This window comes from Saccostrea echinata, unplaced genomic scaffold (genome assembly GCF_033153115.1).
Source record: "Saccostrea echinata isolate AGI-Se365-2 ecotype Australia unplaced genomic scaffold, CSIRO_AGI_Sech_v1 ptg000009l, whole genome shotgun sequence".
NCBI lineage: Eukaryota > Metazoa > Mollusca > Bivalvia > Ostreida > Ostreidae > Saccostrea > Saccostrea echinata.
This window is the reverse complement of record NW_026889758.1, coordinates 19,431,106-19,450,496: the sequence shown is the minus strand read 5'-3', so window position 1 is coordinate 19,450,496 and position 19,391 is coordinate 19,431,106. Positions and strand designations below refer to the sequence as shown.

General features: G+C 33.1%; 1 protein-coding gene across 1 annotated transcript; it reads left to right on the top strand.

The window, feature by feature from the left end:
- Positions 1–5,526: 5,526 nt before the first annotated feature.
- Positions 5,527–15,413, top strand: LOC133182511 (uncharacterized). The gene is made up of 4 exons (XM_061317356.1): positions 5,527–5,620; positions 11,706–12,338; positions 13,943–14,099; positions 15,140–15,413. Exons 1-4 carry the CDS (start codon positions 5,527–5,529, stop codon positions 15,411–15,413), a joined length of 1,158 nt encoding a protein of 385 aa, XP_061173340.1.
- The last annotated feature ends 3,978 nt before the right edge of the window (positions 15,414–19,391 follow it).

Sequence of the window (19,391 nt, the reverse complement as noted above, 5' to 3'; positions counted from 1 at the left end):
TTCAAACACTTGAGTTTGCACAGAGTAACTGTTAACAGCATAGCTGACCATGTTTGTCTGTCTATCCATCTGGCATTTTTGAATGATTGTTAGAAAGAATATCTAGATGTATATTTCTGACGCCTATATTTTATGAATATTTTACAAGTGTGGAGAATGAATCTGTTGAAAATTTAATGTGTATATTACGATTATATTGCAGGCTCGTAGAATGCGGGGGAAGAGGGGCACTTTTTCTGCTGTAGTTTTAATATAGATGCTGCCCCCCTCCCCCGGAAGGTCGAACACTGACAAATTCCAGCATTTTAAAAATACGTATCAAAAAGTTAGAGGCAAGGTCAAACTTCCCCCTCCCCCCAACGAAACAGGATTTTGGGTATGAGTGTTTTTGTTTTTGTTTTGTTTTTTTTTTTTTTTTGCTTGTCAATTTTTTTTTTGGGGGGGGGGTCCCCTTTTTAGGTCACCTGAGTTTACTCAGTTGAACTATTGTTATCTGTTTTCGTTCGTCATAGTGTTTCGAATCATGTGTTAACATTTAAACATTTTCAACTTCTTCTCTGGAACCACTGAACCAATTTCAGTATATAACATATATGGGTGAAGGGGAGGAGGAGTTGTGAAATTCAAGGCCTCTGCCCCCCCCCCTCGGGAGGGGCATGAGGGGTGGGGCTAAAACCATCAAAAGTAATGCTATCTTTAAAAATCTTCTTCTTTACTCCTGGACATCAAGCAGTCAAACTGTTAGCATGATTGTAATAAGAATTGAGCTCCCTTATCAAAATTGTGAAATTCATGGCCCCAGGGTCAGGGGTTCTGGTGCTAGGGCGGGGCTCTGTTGAGTATGTATATTGGGCCGATGAACCAAGTACATAGTTATGAGGAGGAAGGGTGCCTCTTCCAAAATTATGAAAGATATGGCCCCTGGGTCATGTGTTCTGGTGTTGAGGCGGGGCTCTAATGATTATATAGTGAAAATGCATTAATTCTTTGAAAATCTTTTCCTCTGTTTCCGGGTATTAAGCCAATGAACTAAGTACATAGTTATGATGTGGAAGGGTGCCTCTTCCAACAAGTATTCTCTGACAAAATGTCAGAGACACTCAAGCTGTAGAAAGTCAACTAAGAAGTGTCATAAAATATCCTAAAATGACAAAAGATGAAGGATAATGAGTTTCAATAACTTCTAGATCTGTTGAATAAAATACACATGTACTAGAAAACAAAATACATGTACATATTCATTCATGAAGTGACTTTATCACGAAATTGAACTTGCATGCGTGAAAAATAAATATTTTTCAATATTTTACCAAAAATTCACATCGTACTACTTTTAAAAATGAATTGTATTCAATATGTCACTCATTTTCAGGAATATTTTATGAAGCATTTCTATATTGATTGAAATATTTGCCCATATAAACGTATTTAATACAACATGCATTTATTTGAATTACTATTTCCTTAACGACATCGCAAAATTTGATATACTGCCAATCCAAATAGCTTGTTACAGGCCTGTAGCAACGTTTTTGCAAAGTGGAGGGAAATGGCAAGCTCCGAAAAAATCCCTAGTATTACGGGCCTGTGCTACATCTTTCCAATTTTGAAGTCTTCCGTACAAATCCAAGACAGATATGTCAAGTCCCAGTCCTTAAAGGTTATCCAAAATAGCCTTCATTTTTTTAAATAACAAAAATATAGGCCTATCGGGGGGCTTATTCCACGAACGGCTACTCGCCAAAATCAACATCTAATTATCACACCCAATTAAGGGGCCCTCTAAGGGGTACAGGTAGATTTACCTGTATGAATAAATTACCTGAATTTCAAATGCATATAAACAGAACAAACTATGAAGTCATTTTTAATGATTATATCATTTTAAATGTTTTTTTTTTAATTTTTAACTTAATTATCTATTTTATTTAAATTTATTTAATTTTTTTTTTTTTTTTTGCTGTTAAATAATTTCTATTTCTATCTAAGGGTATACAGTTAAGGTATTTCAACCCTCATAATTTTAATATGGGTTTTAAAGTAGAAAAACTGCACTAATTTTTTTTTTATTTTCACTAAATATAGTTTAAATTAATCGATAACCGCAAAAGATATATAAATTGCCTTATTTTTTTTCTAAGACATACTTGACATAAAAAACAAAAGTGTATGTTCAGCATAAAAAAATTGTACATTTTTAGTAAACATAATAAAAAAATATATATTAAAACTGGTTCAACTGGATAATTCGGATGCTGAAAGTTCCAAAATAATTGTCACTTTCCAAATATGTTCCGATGCTAGGTCCAAAATAACTGTTACTTTAAAAATATGTTTGAACTGTGAATATCAAGGAACCATTTTACATTTAGAAATACAATAAATAAAATGCCTGAATGAAGATACATGAGAAAGAGTTCTTGCCCTAAGCAACATTTTTAAAGAGTGAATTGTTGATTAAACAAAGAAAGTATTCATTTTTAAAATTATATTTCTGATTTTTTTTTTCTTACGCCAATTGAAAATCATTCTTCCAAAGGATGCATTTCTATTGGGTAAAAATTTAAAATAATTAATTGATAACATTTTTTGCAAAAACATATGACACCACAGGAAAGTGGAAATAACTTAACAAGTAATAACTTCCAGGCACGAAGTTTCAGGGGGGCTGTCTCCCCCCTCACACCCCCTCCCCCCCAAAAAATAACAATATACTATTGAAAATGTTTACTGAAAGGCTGCAACCTTAAGAAAAGGTTGGACCCCCACTTCAAGTTCAAAAATTCCCCATTAATAGGATTTAACAGTTTGAAAAAAAATATTATTAAAGGTACAGTATTAAAGGTGCAATAATACAAAGCAATGTATAAAATATGTTTTAATAATATTTTGAAATTTTTTGTTTAAATTTATTTATCAAATCTTGGGGCTTTTTAATGTATTTTTTTAATGAAAAAAAATGAAATTTCATATCCTTATTTATCAAATACTGGTTATCCAGGTAAACACAGGTAAATCTTCCAGTACCCCTTAGAGGGCCCCTTAATTGGGTGTGATAATTACTTGTTGTTTTTGGTGAGTAGCCGTTCGGGGACAGAATTTAACATTTGTGCTATTAAAGTACTATCACTAAAGTCAGGTGTTAACGAAGGGTTAACCTGTGTCACCTTTCAGAGTAACCAATCAACTCGTCCATACGGTCGTTGGAAAACTTGCCTGAGATTCCTGCGCAAACGAAAGCGCGAAATCTCTGTATATGTTGCATCACTGCGGAGCATCACTCATTATTCCTTCGTCATAGAATATAATCCGACATCTTTGAATATACAGAGATTTTCAAGATAAACTTCATTTTTGTTTCTAGAAATGTTCTTATTTACACAAATAATACATATTCGTGTTTTTAAACTGAGTAAATCGATAGCCTAGCATCGTTTAAGGCTTGAGTAAAAATTGTGAATTTCATGGCCTCAGGGTCAAGGGTTGTTGTGTTAGGGTGGGGCTCTAATGATAATATAGTGAAAATGCATTAATTCTTTGAAAATAGTCTTCTCTGCTCCTGGGTATTAAGCCGATGAACTAAGAACATAGTTATAATGAAGAAGGATGTCTCTTTCCAAATTGTGAATTTCATGGCCCCTGGGTCAGGGGGTCTGATGTTAGACCGGGGCTCTAATGATAATATAGTGAAAATACATTTAATTCTTTGAAAATCGTCTCCTCTGCTCCTGAGTATGAGGCCGATGAACTACATGTAAGTACATAGTTATGATGAGAAAGGAAGCCTCTTCCAAAATCATAAATTTCATGGCCCCAGGGTCAGGGGTTCTGTGTTAGGGCGGAACTCTAATGATAATATAGTGAAAATGCATTATTTCTTTGAAAATCTTCTCCTCTGCCCCTGTGTATTAAGCCGATGAACTAAGTACATAGTTATGATGAGAAAGGGTGCCTCTTCCAAAATTGTGAAAGATGTGGCCCCTGGGTCAGATGTTCCGGGGGGGGGCTTATTTATTATATACTGAAAATGAATCAATGCTTTGAAAATCTTCTCCTCTGCCTCTTGGTATTAAGCAAACAAACTAAATGCATATTAATTATGAGCAAGGGTGCCTCTTCCAAAAATTGTGAATTTCATGGCCCCTGGGTCAGGGGTTCTGGTGTTTGGGCGGAGCTCTATTGATTATATAAAGCAAAAATGCATTAATACTTTGAAAATCTTCTCCTCTGCCCCTGAGTATTAGGCAAACAGACTAAATGCAATGATATAAATGTAAAAATATAAATATAAGTAAATGTGCCTTTTCTCTGCTCCTGGGTATCTAGGAAGCAAACAGAATACAATGAAGCAAATGAGGGTTACTCCCTTTGCTAAATTGTGTTAAATCAAAAAATCCTTGTATATAATTTTATTAACAGGTTATTTGATGGAACGAGGATACAAGAAAGAATGTTTTATATATAGAAACAAAATAAAAGTGAATGTTTGTTTTAAACGAGCAAAGCATGCTCAAAATCGGATTCTTGCCTGGAAAGCAGTATAAAAGTTGAAATAAAGGTTATTTATTCAACAAAAGGGTCAATTGTACTTTGTGTGTGTATACTGTGGTGTTCTGTCGGACAATTGACGACTAATTGTCAGGTAAATTCATGGAGATCAGAGATTAGTTGGCAAGATAATGCAAGAAGTTGTTTTTATACTTTATCAAAGTGAACAAGTGAACAGAGAGCCAGAGTGCTACGGGACTATACAGACATTACATATTTCTCTTTGTATACTTAATTGTAGCACTAGGCAAGTGTCAATACATATCTGTATATATTGAATACCTTACACACTAGGCAAATGTTTATTTTACATGTATTTTTATACTTTTCATTTATCATCATCCCTGTAAGAGTTGGGAAAATCATGTACGATCCCAAGGAAACCACTCGGGTCTCGCACGTTACAATAAGCAAGAGTATTTTTACCAGAATTTTTGAAATTCTTGGGCAACATTGCTTCATCTTTCAGTTAATTCTGTTTTATACTCCTATGACTCCTTTACAGTGTTGTATTATACTCAGGTGACCGTTAAGGCCTTTGGGCTTCTTGTTTAACGAAGTTGCCGCGGACCTGTGTTGTGAAGAGAATATCTGATATCTTGTTATTAGAGGGAGGTATATTTAAAACAAACCTGAACAAACGACGTATCGACGAGGGATACATAAATACATGTTAATTTATAGATTTATGATGGCAAAGTTTTATAGAATGTGTATTTTTTACGTATGTGAATAATTGCTTCCACAGAAGTACATTTTGTTATAATATTCCATTCTTTGCAATGCCTTTTTGAGGAATCCAAAAATCCGACGACTTCTACCAACACCAAATGAATCACTCAGAACGTCAACAAAATCTATAAATCAGTAAGCCTTTACGTATAAAAATATGATTGATTAAACATGATAATTGCTTAAGTGAGTTTATCGATTTCTTCACCAATCAGCATATTTTCTGCGACTTGAATCGCAGAAATCATGAACGTAACGGAGGAGAGCGCAACTTCAGAGCGCGGGAGTGTTGCGGAGATTTTTCTGCCCCCTCTCGGATTATTTCTAGGAGGAGCTATAGGTAAGAAAGATGTGATTATAAAAAGACACTTTAGAGTCATTAAAGTTTTCTTGTTGTAAGAAGTGTTTTAGAGTGACAATTGTACAAGATTTAATTTTACTTAACTTTGAGTAAATAAACTACATATTATCGTATACGTATAAAAAAAATACTATTGCAACCCTTTTTTGATTACCCTTGACATATAAAAAATATCAAGGTTAATGTGCTACCCCTTGTGTAAAAAATAATTACCCTCACATGTATGAGAAAATAACCTTTTTTTTTTTTTAAATTTTCATCTCTATTATTTTCATTAGGGGTCGGTTAACCCATTATTGACCTTTAATGTAGAATCAAGTGATGTTGCTTCAATAAATATGATAAGTAAGCAGAAATACACGGGTCTACTGAATATTTCAAAAAAAAAAAAAACAATTGTTGATAATCATTTTGAGCTGAAACCAAACGAAGAAAAAAGACAAAAACAACACTTATGATGTTTTCTTACAGAATTATGAAATTTCTCATTTAAATATTCAGTCGACGTGAAAAGCCCTAACCCTTTCTCATTTTTTTACTTTCAATTTTAAAATTCATACTCTCTGTTACTAAAAGAGTGTGAATTTTTATAAAAAGTTGACTTTAAGTCATATTAAATGGATTTTCAATTGTAATACATGTACTTCATAAATATCATAGAAAAATATTTTATTTAAAAAAAGTCGAAGAACCCTTCGGGTACGGAAAGCGGGGGTGGGGGTGGGGTGTCCCATCCCCAAGCACCTGTGATTCAAGTTATAGACAAAAATGTAGGAGTGTCTTTTGAAACGGAACTAAGCACTCAGTGATTATCATGTATATGCTATAATTGGTATCATATAGATAGATTCCCCCATAGTTCTAAGTCTACATACGGTACGAGCTGAGAAATAAAATATGAAAAAAAAATTAAAACTGCCTATTTCATTAATTTAAAAAGTTCACATGTTACAGTAGTAAATCAGTGTAAATACGTATAATTTAAAAATAAACAGCCTCGTATGCGATCGAATGTATTTTAATTGACTGCTTAAAGTAACTGAGTTAAAAAGAATATTTGTGTAATAATTTAAACATATCAGTGTCCATTGTCCAGGGGCTTTAGAGATACGACAGAGTCAATGTTATCGAGTCGCGGTCCTGATTCATCAACCGTACAACATACTCAAGTTTGAATTTATTCCAAGCACGTGTCCAAGAACACGATTTTGTGGCAGACCATGTTTGGAGTAGATATGCATGATTTAATGTTATTTGTTATAGTAAGGTTACAATGGTATTTCACTTCATATTCGAGTAGGCCATCAGTGACTAGCTTGGCATACGATATATGCTTCGTTTTTTTTGAGTAATTTTACACTAAAAGTGCATTATTTCGTCAATAGGTTCAAATATCAATTTCATATTGATAAAATACTTCCCATTCATTAAACTAACAAAAGAACAAGGGTATGGTATCTACATGTAACGGCCGAATATGGCCCCTTATTTATACACAGTCAAAATTATCGTATTACAGAGGATCATTTCATTTAGGACCTATCAAATAATATTTTTGAATTCGATATAACGAATTATCAAATTTGTTAAAACAAATTTAATTCGTTATATCATTTTTTTTTAAATTCGTTATAACGAATTTAATCTGTTATAACAAATTTGTTAAATTTATTATAACGAATTAAAAAAAAAATTGTTGTAACGAATTAGTTTCGTTTCAAATTCGACAATTCATTACATGTATATCGAATTGATAAATATTTTTCGATAAGCCCTAAATGTCGAATTCGATAAAACGAATTTAATTCGTTATAATAAATTTAAGAATTCGTTCAAACGATTTAATTTCGTCATAACAAATTTTAAGAATTCGTTTAATCGAATTTAATTCGTTGCATCAAATTGTTGAATTCGTTATATAATGAATTCAACAATATGTTATAACGAATTAAATTCGCTATCACGAATTCAGAAAAATTGTTACTACGAAGTAAATTAGTTTTAACATATTCAATAATTCGTTTTATCGAATTCAAAAATATTTTTTTTGATAGATCCTAAATGGGCCACCGTGAAAATTGCAATAGTTTGCATTGGTCTGATGAACAAATTGAACATTTTGTCAAATTTGAGATTTTTACTTCTTACCGCGGAAAACGTAGAACATAAGCTTGCTTATCTGAGATTTTCACAAATAAGATGTATCTGATACTGGTGCATGTTATATAAATATTTGGTAGATAGGCAAGCTTGTGATCTATGTTTTGTGAAACAAAATGAGCTTTAAAACTGATGAAAATTTGAATGAAATTGAGAAAACTTGGAAATGACTAATTTTGCGACCCTCCCGTGACTTGTGTATCATATTGCTTGGAATCAGTACTCATTTTGTAACAGGGATGACAACAGGCTTTTAAACGCAAACGATTAAATGACACAAGCCTAATATCTGAAGTACTTAGTAAAATTTGCCCAACATTTCCTTTGCTAACATAGCATTAAAACAGAAATAAATTTCCTACCACATATATTTATTTTACTTTTTACATCTTGCTTCGCATTGCATGGTTGTTTCAGTTTAAACTAACGAGCATGTTTGTTATGGTCATTGGAAAACGTAAATTTCATTTTTTAATTATTTTTTTGATTTAACAAATGTTAAAGCAGAATTCATATGAATCTAAAATATCAATCGATATTAAGAACAAAAGATGGTGATAAAATGAATTGATTTTTCTGGCTAGCTGGCTAATGATTATATATAATCTATAGAATAGCATCCGGCATCGTTAACAAAAAAATCAAAGAAAAAAATGTATGACACTTTTCTTGTGATATATATATATATATATATATATATATATATATATATATATATATATATATATATATATATATATATATATATATATATATATATATATATATATATATACCCTTTCTGCATGTTAGGGAGCGTTCCAGCGTGTGTGAAATCAACTAAATCAATTAAAGTAAGAATCGACAAGGGAAACAAAATGCCTATAAGGCGGCATTTCAGAAAAAAAAAATAAATCAATGTCTGAATACAATTAAACCACTATAAAACTGATCTATCAAAGAAACAGATGAAAAAAAAACAATACTTGATTAAATATTGATTACTTATTTCTTTATCAATCTACTCTTTAAAAACTGACATGGATACTTGGATGTACACGTTATAAGGATATATTAATATAACAGCCCTCTTGCACTTTGTACACCTTAAAAATGTATTTAAATCACTGGCCTTCAGATCGCTATACCCCCAGTCTGTCGGCTTCTGAAACCCTATCCAGATTAACCCACTCCATCATACACAACATACGTACACAATACGATATATTATTATTCTTCATTTCATCAAAGCAAATGAAAAGAAGATCTACATGTATATGAAAGTCTGAAAACATCGAATTGGGAATTTTTGATGTTTTTAAGGTTTCAAAAAACATTTAAAAAATTCCTTTTGTATGATAGGGAGTGTGAGTGCAGTGGGTGGTATGTGTGCGTTTTACTACTTATAAATATACTTATAAAATTTGATGACCAACTGGTGAAAGTAATACTAGTTACATCCTATAATGAGATTTGAAATTACCAGAATGCTTGAAATTGTTAATTACCAGATTACTTTATGTGTTAAGTTCATATAGTATTTTCTTTCATCAGTTCGTTGTCCATTTGTTTTTTCTCATGAGATCGTGGTCTGCTGAGCTTTTGTTCCTAACGACATTAAAAAAAACTCATTTCAAGCAAGTCGATCGAAATAAAGAATGAAATGGATTAAACCGAGTGTTGCATGACTTCGCTCTTTGAGGATTTCTAACCTCCCGAGAACCGAGTAAAGGGAAATAGCAACAATACAATTCAGTATTTCCAAATAACAAGTTTGCAACGATTTTAAAATCGCAGAATGTAATGTTATCTTATTATACATGTATTTATTTTTCTCGAGGACCATAAATTTCCAGTTGAGACTGGTAGTTGGTCAAATATCTCACTGAATGAAAGACTTTGTACATTATGCAACTCAGGTCAAATAGCAGATGAATTCCATCTCATTTGAGAATGTAATTCATCCCTGATTTTGTAAAGCGCCAAAGATACTAGTACTCAAGTTTAGCGAAATTATATGTCAACCAACAGTTTTAAATCTTTAAAAAAATTTCTCTATATTCATTCTAATTTACGTCATTCAGTTTGTCCTCCATAATTTACATCTATATTTTTCTTTACTTTCTGTTTTTTATTGCGTGCATGTTGTTGCTATAATTTGCACAAGTACATATGTATATGTTTTATTTAAGGAAAAAATGTCTAAATGTTTGGTTTTGTGATCAAGCGATTGACTTGCGTGATATTTTGCATAAACACCCAATGCGTTTATGCATACATTTATCACGCAAGCCAATTGCTTGATCATCATCATAACACCAAAAAGTCTGACAGTTATTCCTTATATCTACATGCTCTTGATTCCGTAAATTCACGTGCTCCAAGCCCCGCCTACTCTCCCTCTCTCTCCCGCCTAGCACGCAATTTTTTCTAAACAACGCCTATCGATGAACCAGTAGCTTTATGTAGAAATCAAGTATTTTTATTATTAGTAGTTTTATCACAGACAAAGAAATTTAAAAATGTAAATATATGTCTCTCTTTCTCCCCCCCTCTCTCTCTCTGGTGTTATTGTATCACATATTTTTCTTTTTACTATTTAACTATGACGATTTGTTATATACTTTATACCTCATGTACCACTTTTGGTGTGAGTGTAATAAATTAGACGAACTTGAGTACTTCGGAAATAATATACCTTGTAGTAAATAATTCCCAATATCGAAAAGGTAAAGCGTCAGCCAAATTTTCATCTGCCGAATATATAGCCTCAGACACGTGTCACGTTTAAGCCAATCAAAGTGTGACATTTCAGGAAAAATAAAAAGTAATAATTGTCTACGGAGTACTCCGTCTACCTGATAGGGCTCACTGCAGGTATGACCTGTCGACAGGGGATGTTTACTCCTCCTAGGCACCTGAACCTACCTCAGGTGTTTCCATAGGTCTGTGATTTTCCCTGTTGTCTGAGATCAATAGGTTAAAGATTTACATCAGCTTGTTTCGCTGCCACATCCGGAAGTCCAAACTGTTGCTGAAAATGTTCTAGCATAGTAAGGTCAAATTAAATAGCAAAGTGCTGAAGCCTCTTACTTTCATCTTGTATTGAAACCATGTTGCCACAAAATCATTACTAAACTTTTATTAAGAGGAACCTTCTTAAGGAAAAATTATTCAGTAGGGCTAAATATTTTGAAATGAAAAGTAACGTTCATTCAAAATGACGGGGCATTTTGAATAGTTTTTCACCATGGATTTGACCACGGAAAAATATTACTTATACCAGATAGAGCAAGGGATGTACATTTATGATCATATTCTAATCTATTTCTGTAAATAGTAACATATTGTCAATCTGGAAAACAATTTAAATATTTTATATGTGTCTATTATAGATAGATTTCATCGATAGCTTGGACTATCAATACGTATATTTTCGATCGCACAGTCCTGTTACGTTCCCTGCATATTTTGGGTCATAGCGAGATTAAGAATTAGAATTATAGAGTTTAGTCGATACATAAAGCAATGATTAAGAGATAATTTTTATGGCAGGATTCTTACAGCATTTTTTAGAAATATTCGAAACTCTAAAGTATGGAAGAAAATCCCTACTTCGAAACATTATTATTTATTTAGAATGAAACTAATAACATGAATAACCCGGGAGAAATGACCAATAATGAATGAAGTGAAGTTTCAAAAAAAAAAACACACCAAAAAACAACCAATATGTTACAGAAATGGCCGAGTAGTTACGAATGACGATATCAAACATGGCTGTTATACTCCGGATGATTGCTTACTGTTCAAGTAATATACTGAACCTACTTGATGTGATGTCACAATTCTTAAATGTCTTTTATTAAATTGAGTTTAGTAGTATTCATGCATCTTATGTAATTAAATAAACATTATCTTTCAGCCTTAACTCTGTTGGCGATCTGTACATCACACTCATGCAGACATTTAAGGCCAAGGTCACTTGCGTGTGTTGGTCCCTCTCTCTCAAAGTCAAGCTTCACAAGTTTCACGAGTTTGCTATCTAACCCAGGAGCAAACAGTCAAAGTCAAAGCCAAAGTTCATTTGCTGACCTAAACGGATTTTACACAAAATCTGATGCTGAGATTTTGGAACATCTGCAGCTGTACCAAAACAACCCGCGGTATTTGTACAAAATTGCAATACCAGCAGTGACGTCATTAATATTTTGTCCGATGATAATGATTGCCTACAAACCAATTGCAAACTTCCTGTGGCCTGATCGAACACAGCCCGCTATCAATGAAGCGATCGCCTGTTTTTTGGCCCCTGCAGGCATGGTTTATGCAGTGTCGTTTGGTTTTGCCTTTCAGCAAGTCCTTCAAAAACAAATTGACATAACAGCAAGATTAAACAATGATTTTTCAGAAATGGAGCTGCTGATGAATTTAACCAAAAAATTGTCGTGTTTGAAATCGACTACTCGAATGAAGATGTATATTGCTCTTAAAGAGGAAATAATGACGGTAGTCCAGTATATAACCGAGGTGCCTGAACTTGAAAATAACAAGAATGGTACTCAGTCAATTAATTCTAATTACTTAAATTTCATTAGCAACAAGAAAATCTACTTTCGTAGGGAAACGTTCAATTTATTGCATACATAGAGTGACCAGTTTATAAATCCTCAGCAATATTTTCAGATGAACAGAGAATCAAAATTAAAAAAATTGTAGTTATTGACGAACTTCAAGAATAAGAAAATGTTTCAAGTATTGACAGGGTAGCTGATTTTCATTAGATAATCGTATTATTATGGTATCCGGTAAATGACTTTTTAAGTATCTTAAAATGCGACAAGTAGTTCATTATTTCTACTGGAAATTATCTCAAAGAATTTCAGTTTCTTTAATATCATATCAAAGTAAATTCAAGATTTCCAGAACAGCGTTGTTTCTATATTGAGCCACCAGAATAAAAAACAAGAGGCCCAGGGGCCACATCGCTCACCTGAGCACTCTGGCTAGGAAAAAATAGAAATCAGTTCAGTCTTGAAAAAGTTTAAATATAAAACTGGTTTATTTGAACTAACTTGAATCTAAACTTCATAGGGATGTTTTTGAATTAATATGACAAATAATGGCTTTGCTGTTCTAAAGAAGAAAATTTTGTTTGATACATCCTTTGAATTCCTTTGTATGATCCCCTGTTATGGCCCCTTTATTCTCCAGGGGATCATGATTTGTACAAATTTGAATCTACATTACCTGATGATGCTTCCATTTAAATATGACTAATCATGGCTTTGCTGTTCTTTAGAAGGAGATTTGTGGCCCCACCCTACCCCTGGGTGTCATGATTTGAACAAATTTGAATCTACACTACCTGAGGATGCTTCCATATAATATGACCAATCATGGCTTTGTTGTTCTTGAGAAAATTTTTAAAGGTTTTTCCAATGTTTTCTTATGTAAAACTTTGATCGCCCATTGTGGCCCCACCCTACCCTTGGGGGTCATGACTGGAACAAACTTGAATCTACAATACCTGAGAATGCTTCCATATAAATATGACCCATCATGGCTTTGCTGTTCTTGAGAAGAAGATTTTTAAAGATTTTTTCCTATGTATACCTATGTAAAACTTAGATCGCCCATTGTGGCCCCACCCTTCACCCGGGGGTCATGATTTGAACAAACTTGAATCTACACTACCTGAGGATGCTTCCATATAAGTTTCATATTTTCGAGCACAGTGGTTTTTGAGAAGATTTTTAAATGATGCCATTAATTTTTCATGAATTCATAATTATCTCCCCTTAGAAGAATGCGTGGCCCTTCATTTGAACAAACTTGAATCCCCTTTACCCAAGGATACTTTGTGGCAAGTTTGGTTGAAATTGGCCCAGTGGTTCTTGAGAAGAAGATGAAAATGTGAAAAGTTTACGACAACGACTACGACAACGACGACAGACAACGGACAAATTTCAATCAGAAAAGCTCACTTGAGCCTTCGGCTCAGGTGAGCTAAAAAATATCGCTCATACAATGATGTTTATTTGAGATATTTAAGCTGACCATTAAATGTGACTTTTGCAAACACAATTAGCGTGACTCTAACATTCAGTGTGCAGGAATCCAGTTTCTATGAAAGCTTGATCGACAATTTTTACTGTTTAGGCGCCATCTGGGACATCCTGGACAGTCTCCGCGAGGCTCCAGTCCAGAGACATAAAGTGGACACAGCCATTATTAACAAAATCATCAAATACGTGGGGAAACTGAATAGTGTAGTAGACAAAGTGGGAACCCTCCACGCCAAGATACACCCTCTACAGTAAGCACTTATAAAAAGCACAAAGACTTACATTCACTCTCTACAGTAAGTACTCACAGACAACCCTCTTCAATAAGTACCTCGAGAGCACAGCAGAGACTACAGTTAGTACTTAGAGAGAGCACAACAAAGACTTACATACACTATCTACAGTAAGTACTTAGAGAGAGCACAACAAAGACTTACATACACTATCTACAGTAAGTACTTAGAGAGAGCACAACAAAGACTTACATACACTATCTACAGTAAGTACTTAGAGAGAGCACAACAAAGACTTACATTTACTATCTATAGTAAGTACTTAGAGAGATCACAACAAAGACTTACATACACTATCTACAGTAAGTACTTAGAGAGAACACAACAAAGACTCGTGCTGTCTACAGTTACACGTACTTCGAGAGAGCATAAAGACTTGTATCATGTTTAGTAAGTACAGCAAAGACTTACATATATACTATCTACATTAAGTACATGCATTACAGAGAGCACAACAAAGACTCACACCAGTATTTGGAGAGTACATGACAAAGACTTGCATGTCATGTACAGTAAGTACTAATAGTGGGTACAGCAAAGACGTACATACACCCCCTACAATTAATACTTACAGAGATCATATTATAGACGTACACATCCTCTTTGTAAAAACAATCCCCCAGTAAGTACTTACAGAGAGTACAACAATGCAATGTACTTATATTCACCCTCCAAGGTTCACGTAAGAACTTGTAGAGAACAAAGACTTACATATACATCCTCCAAAGTAAGGATTTACAGAGAACAGACTAGCAAGCATGCATAATTACATCCTCCAAAGTAAGTACAAGCAGAGACCACAACAGAACCAAGTTGTCATGTTTTAAAATTCGGTATTTTCGATAAAATGTACCGGAAACGGGTATACTGGTACATGTAGTACTTGTAGTTCCTTGAGAGACAAGAAGACTCGAATTATCGGTGCACACATATTTACTCTTAACAGCTGCTATATAATTTTCATTTTATTTTAGCCCTTTCAATGTTCTATTGTGCAGATGGGCGTTTCTGGAGATCCTTGGTTACTCCTCATTCCTTGGAATTTTGATGGTGAAGTGCGAGTCCTACCGAATGGAGATGTGCATGAGTTTCGTCACGTGCTTGTCCATTTCCATGTCCTGTTACATCGTGGCGGACATTGATAATCCCTTTCATGGATTTTTCAGGATCAACATTAAAAGTGTATTAACGATTTTAGAACAATTGGAGAAATGCTACAACGATGAACTTCATTGTGAAATTCAGCTACAAAACATCACCGGAAACAAATAAATGCCCTTTATTAACGTATCTATCCACACATTAGGTCAAAGAAAATATAAGAAGTAGATGTCTTCAGAAGTTCAGTTCCCCTCTTTTTTTCCAAACAATCCTCTTATTTAGAGATTTTTAAGTAAAAATTATGAATTCCTTTTTTAGCAATATCAGCTTTTGTTGAACTGTTTGTGAATCTTTTACCACGATTCGAATGATTTGTAAAATTATTTTAATATGCTGTATACATTGTGAGTATTTATTAAACCTTTTTCATACGTAAATATATTTAATTCACGGTACATTAACGAGACTTTGCTGCAGCGTAGGTTTTTGATGTAACTGTCAGACCAGTTCATTTCAAAATGTTATGATCTTTAGAGCTTTTATATGGAATTGCTAGTTCAGTTACTGCTTTAGACATAAATCTTGTAGCATTAAATTAGAACATATACAATATAAAAATACAAGAGAAACAAAGAACAACTACTACAAAAAAGAAACAATAAAGCAAATGAGAGAGCCCTAAAGAAGGAAACAAATACAAACAAAAAGATTTATCTAATAAATGATGTATTACATGTAACATAAACAATGATATGTAACATAAACAATGATGCATTACATGTAACATCAACAATGATGTACATGTATTACATGTAACATAAACAATATGTAAAATAAAGAATGATGTATTACATGTAACATAAACAATGATGTATTACATATAATATAAACAATGATGTATTACATGTAACGTAAACACAAGTATGGACAGTATACATTCAAACCATAAATAAATGTATTGTAGAGAAAACCAGTAATCTAGACGATAACAAGAATTCTCCCAAAACAAACCAAAAAGAAACAATGGATGTGGAAATTTCCACGTACAGTAGAATGTTATTTGTTTTATAGGATAGTGTCTATTATTGATCTGAAAGAAAAGACAACAAATTCTAGATCCATGTTGAATTTACACTGATAACGGGAATGTATTGTCATTATTTATACAAAACTAAGATGAAACTGAAAGTAAACAATCATGTTCCATTTCAAGTTCACAAAAAATTAGACTTGTTTGCACTGAACTAAGTATTAAACATTGTGGCTTAATCCTATATTCAAAAAAGCTCTTCAGAATTATCGATTAGTTATATAGAGATCCAATATTATCAAAAAGTTTTGAAGAATTTAGCAGGTGAAGAAAAGACGTGTCGTACTCAAAAGTGAAAGTGTTGATTTTTTTGAATTTGCCCGATTAAAGGTGAATGAATTGTACTCCAAAGAGAGAGAGAGAGAGAGAACAACCAAAGTAAATGCATAAATATAGTTGGGCAACCTTCTTTACATTAATCACAAAACATATATAATCTCTGAAGAGTATTACATCTGTAACAGCAGGAGTCGCTGTGGCATGTAAACCAAAAGACGACTGAACAGGCAAGATTTTTTTGTTACACAAATGCAGTTTCATACCTAAGAAGAAAAACATATATCTTAATTTTTTTACGTCCCTTTGAGACGCCACCAACTACCTGTGGAAGCTGCTGTTTAGACCGGTGAGCCTATTTTCGTGTCAGCGTCTACTGCTTTATATAGGACCTCATTTTATAAGGTCTGGTCTCCACATCTCGCAGTGGGATTCGAACCATCACTTGTTGCGCGAGACCTCTGGTTGATACTTCACTTTAACAGGGTAAAAAGGTCAATATGAATGTAGTTTTCTTATGGCTATGTCAAGAAATTGATTGGAATGTATTGCTCTTTAGCTGCGTCGACATACATAATGAAAACTCGGTTGTCTTTCTTTGGACCCTGCGTAATTCTAAGTCACTACATGAATTTTGGTTGGCGCAATAGTTTCACAGTGTTTTTAAAAATTATAATTACTCCAGTAAAAAAAATATATTTATAAGAAAATTTGACATTGCCACTCACAATTACGTAATATTACCTTTTACCCAAGTAAAATCATATTTTGTCCTTTTTTTCTTTAAAAAAGTGAAGAATATTTGAGGCCATGTGCCTCATAATAAGGAAGCGTATTAGTATCACTTGGACATTTTTCATCTTCCACACTTTAATCTGTTAATTTTACACTTTAATCTGTAAAATTTACACCTTAATATGTAAATCTTACACTTTAATCTGTAAATTTACACTTTAATCTGTAAATTTTTCACTTTAATTCATTTTATTTATATTATTCAGGATTCTTTGTCTTACTGGTTTTAAAGCGTGTTACTCAAGACATATGAGGTTGCTAAATGGATTGTGTGAATTACACAACTAAAAGTGTAAATCTTACAGATTAAAGTATAAAATTGACAGATTAATACGAACAATTTACAGGTTAATGGGTAAAATCTACAGATTTTAAAAAGTGTAAAATTTACAGATTAAATTAAAATTTTTATTAATTAAAGTGTAAATTTTACAGATTGAAGTGTAAAACTTACAGACTAATGTGTAAAATTTACAGATTAAAGTATGGAAAATAAAAATAAGAATTGTCAACCTGGCACTAATACGCTTCCGTATCATAACTAGTTAATTTTACTCAAGAAAAATATCATCACTGAAGGAAAATGTTGTTCTTATTACATTGATATTCACCGCAGTAAAAATCAAGAATAACAAAATTTATAAAACTTAAGATTGAGCTTTTGAAGCATAGCATGAAGATACGGAAACAATACACCATCAGTGATTGTATATTTAGCATACACTGCTAATTTTTCTCTTATATGAGTTCTGAGTTTGCTTTTGATCTCATAATCTCATACTTTCCATGAAAATGTCTCTTGAAAAATGTTCTAAGTAAATGTTGAATAAAGGCTCCATATGGTCCCTTAAAGGTCAAAATCTAAAATTGAGGGACATTTTCTTCGATTGTATCTTCTTATACCCCTAATGCAATTCTTAATCTTAAAATTATTTTTTTGAAAAATTAACACTCATTTTTCTTTTTTCTTAAATTACCAGTCCAAGCACAAAGAAAATTTGCAATCTTGGAAAACATATTTTTGCAAACAAATTTAAAAAGTGAACCTATGCTTGATTCACAAATGTCGTGATTATACAATGTACTCTTACTTATTATACCAAATATGTTGTTCATATGCGTTGCTTTATTGCGTAATTATTTTTGTAGGGTATTTATTCCAGAAGATGTTTGTTTCTTGGTTCAATAAAATCTGAAATCTGAGACAAATTTGTGAAATGCTGCAATATGTGTTTTTGTACAAAGTGTTTCTGAATCAAGGACACAAAACAGCTTTTTAGCTAAAATTGTTAGCATCAGTCTTTCGGATAGTTTCTATGTCCACCTGTCGCTCATAAAGCAGTCAAGTGAGCACAATAAAGTACCGCAGACACGGAGCACTTGACACTTCTAAGGTATACATCCAGTGAAATCTCTCAGCCTGCTGATGGAACCGAAATCGGTAAACAAATGCCAAGACTCTTCTTGTCTGATTTTTCCATTATACTATATGAACATTACACATCCATAAATCCACATCAAACAGCAATATACATCACTGATAAAGCTGATATTTTGTGACCGATGAAATGATCGATCGAGTTTTGCCATGTGACTCATCTCGCTCCAGTAGTAATGGCTGAGTTCCGAGCGGGCCGCATATGAATATAATTTGATTGTTACATCAACTACGATATCATAATCCCTATGACAAGAATAATGAATAATTTATGCATAATTTTAAAACTTTATAGAATAGAGAGTTCCTATCAAGGCAAGAGTAGCGAGCTTTTTGGTTTGACGGAGAGAGAGAGAATCTTAGAATACCATCAGAGGACGTGACTTAGGATCCGTTAACAACGATCCATCTCATCTCAGATGTAGCACCGATAAACCAGAGAATGAATTTATTTAAGTCAACCTGACTTTTGGGCTGTAAATTTATTTATTTTCAGCGCGGAGGTTTAGGAGATAGATGGTCTTTTACACTCAATGCTGGTCGTTAATTT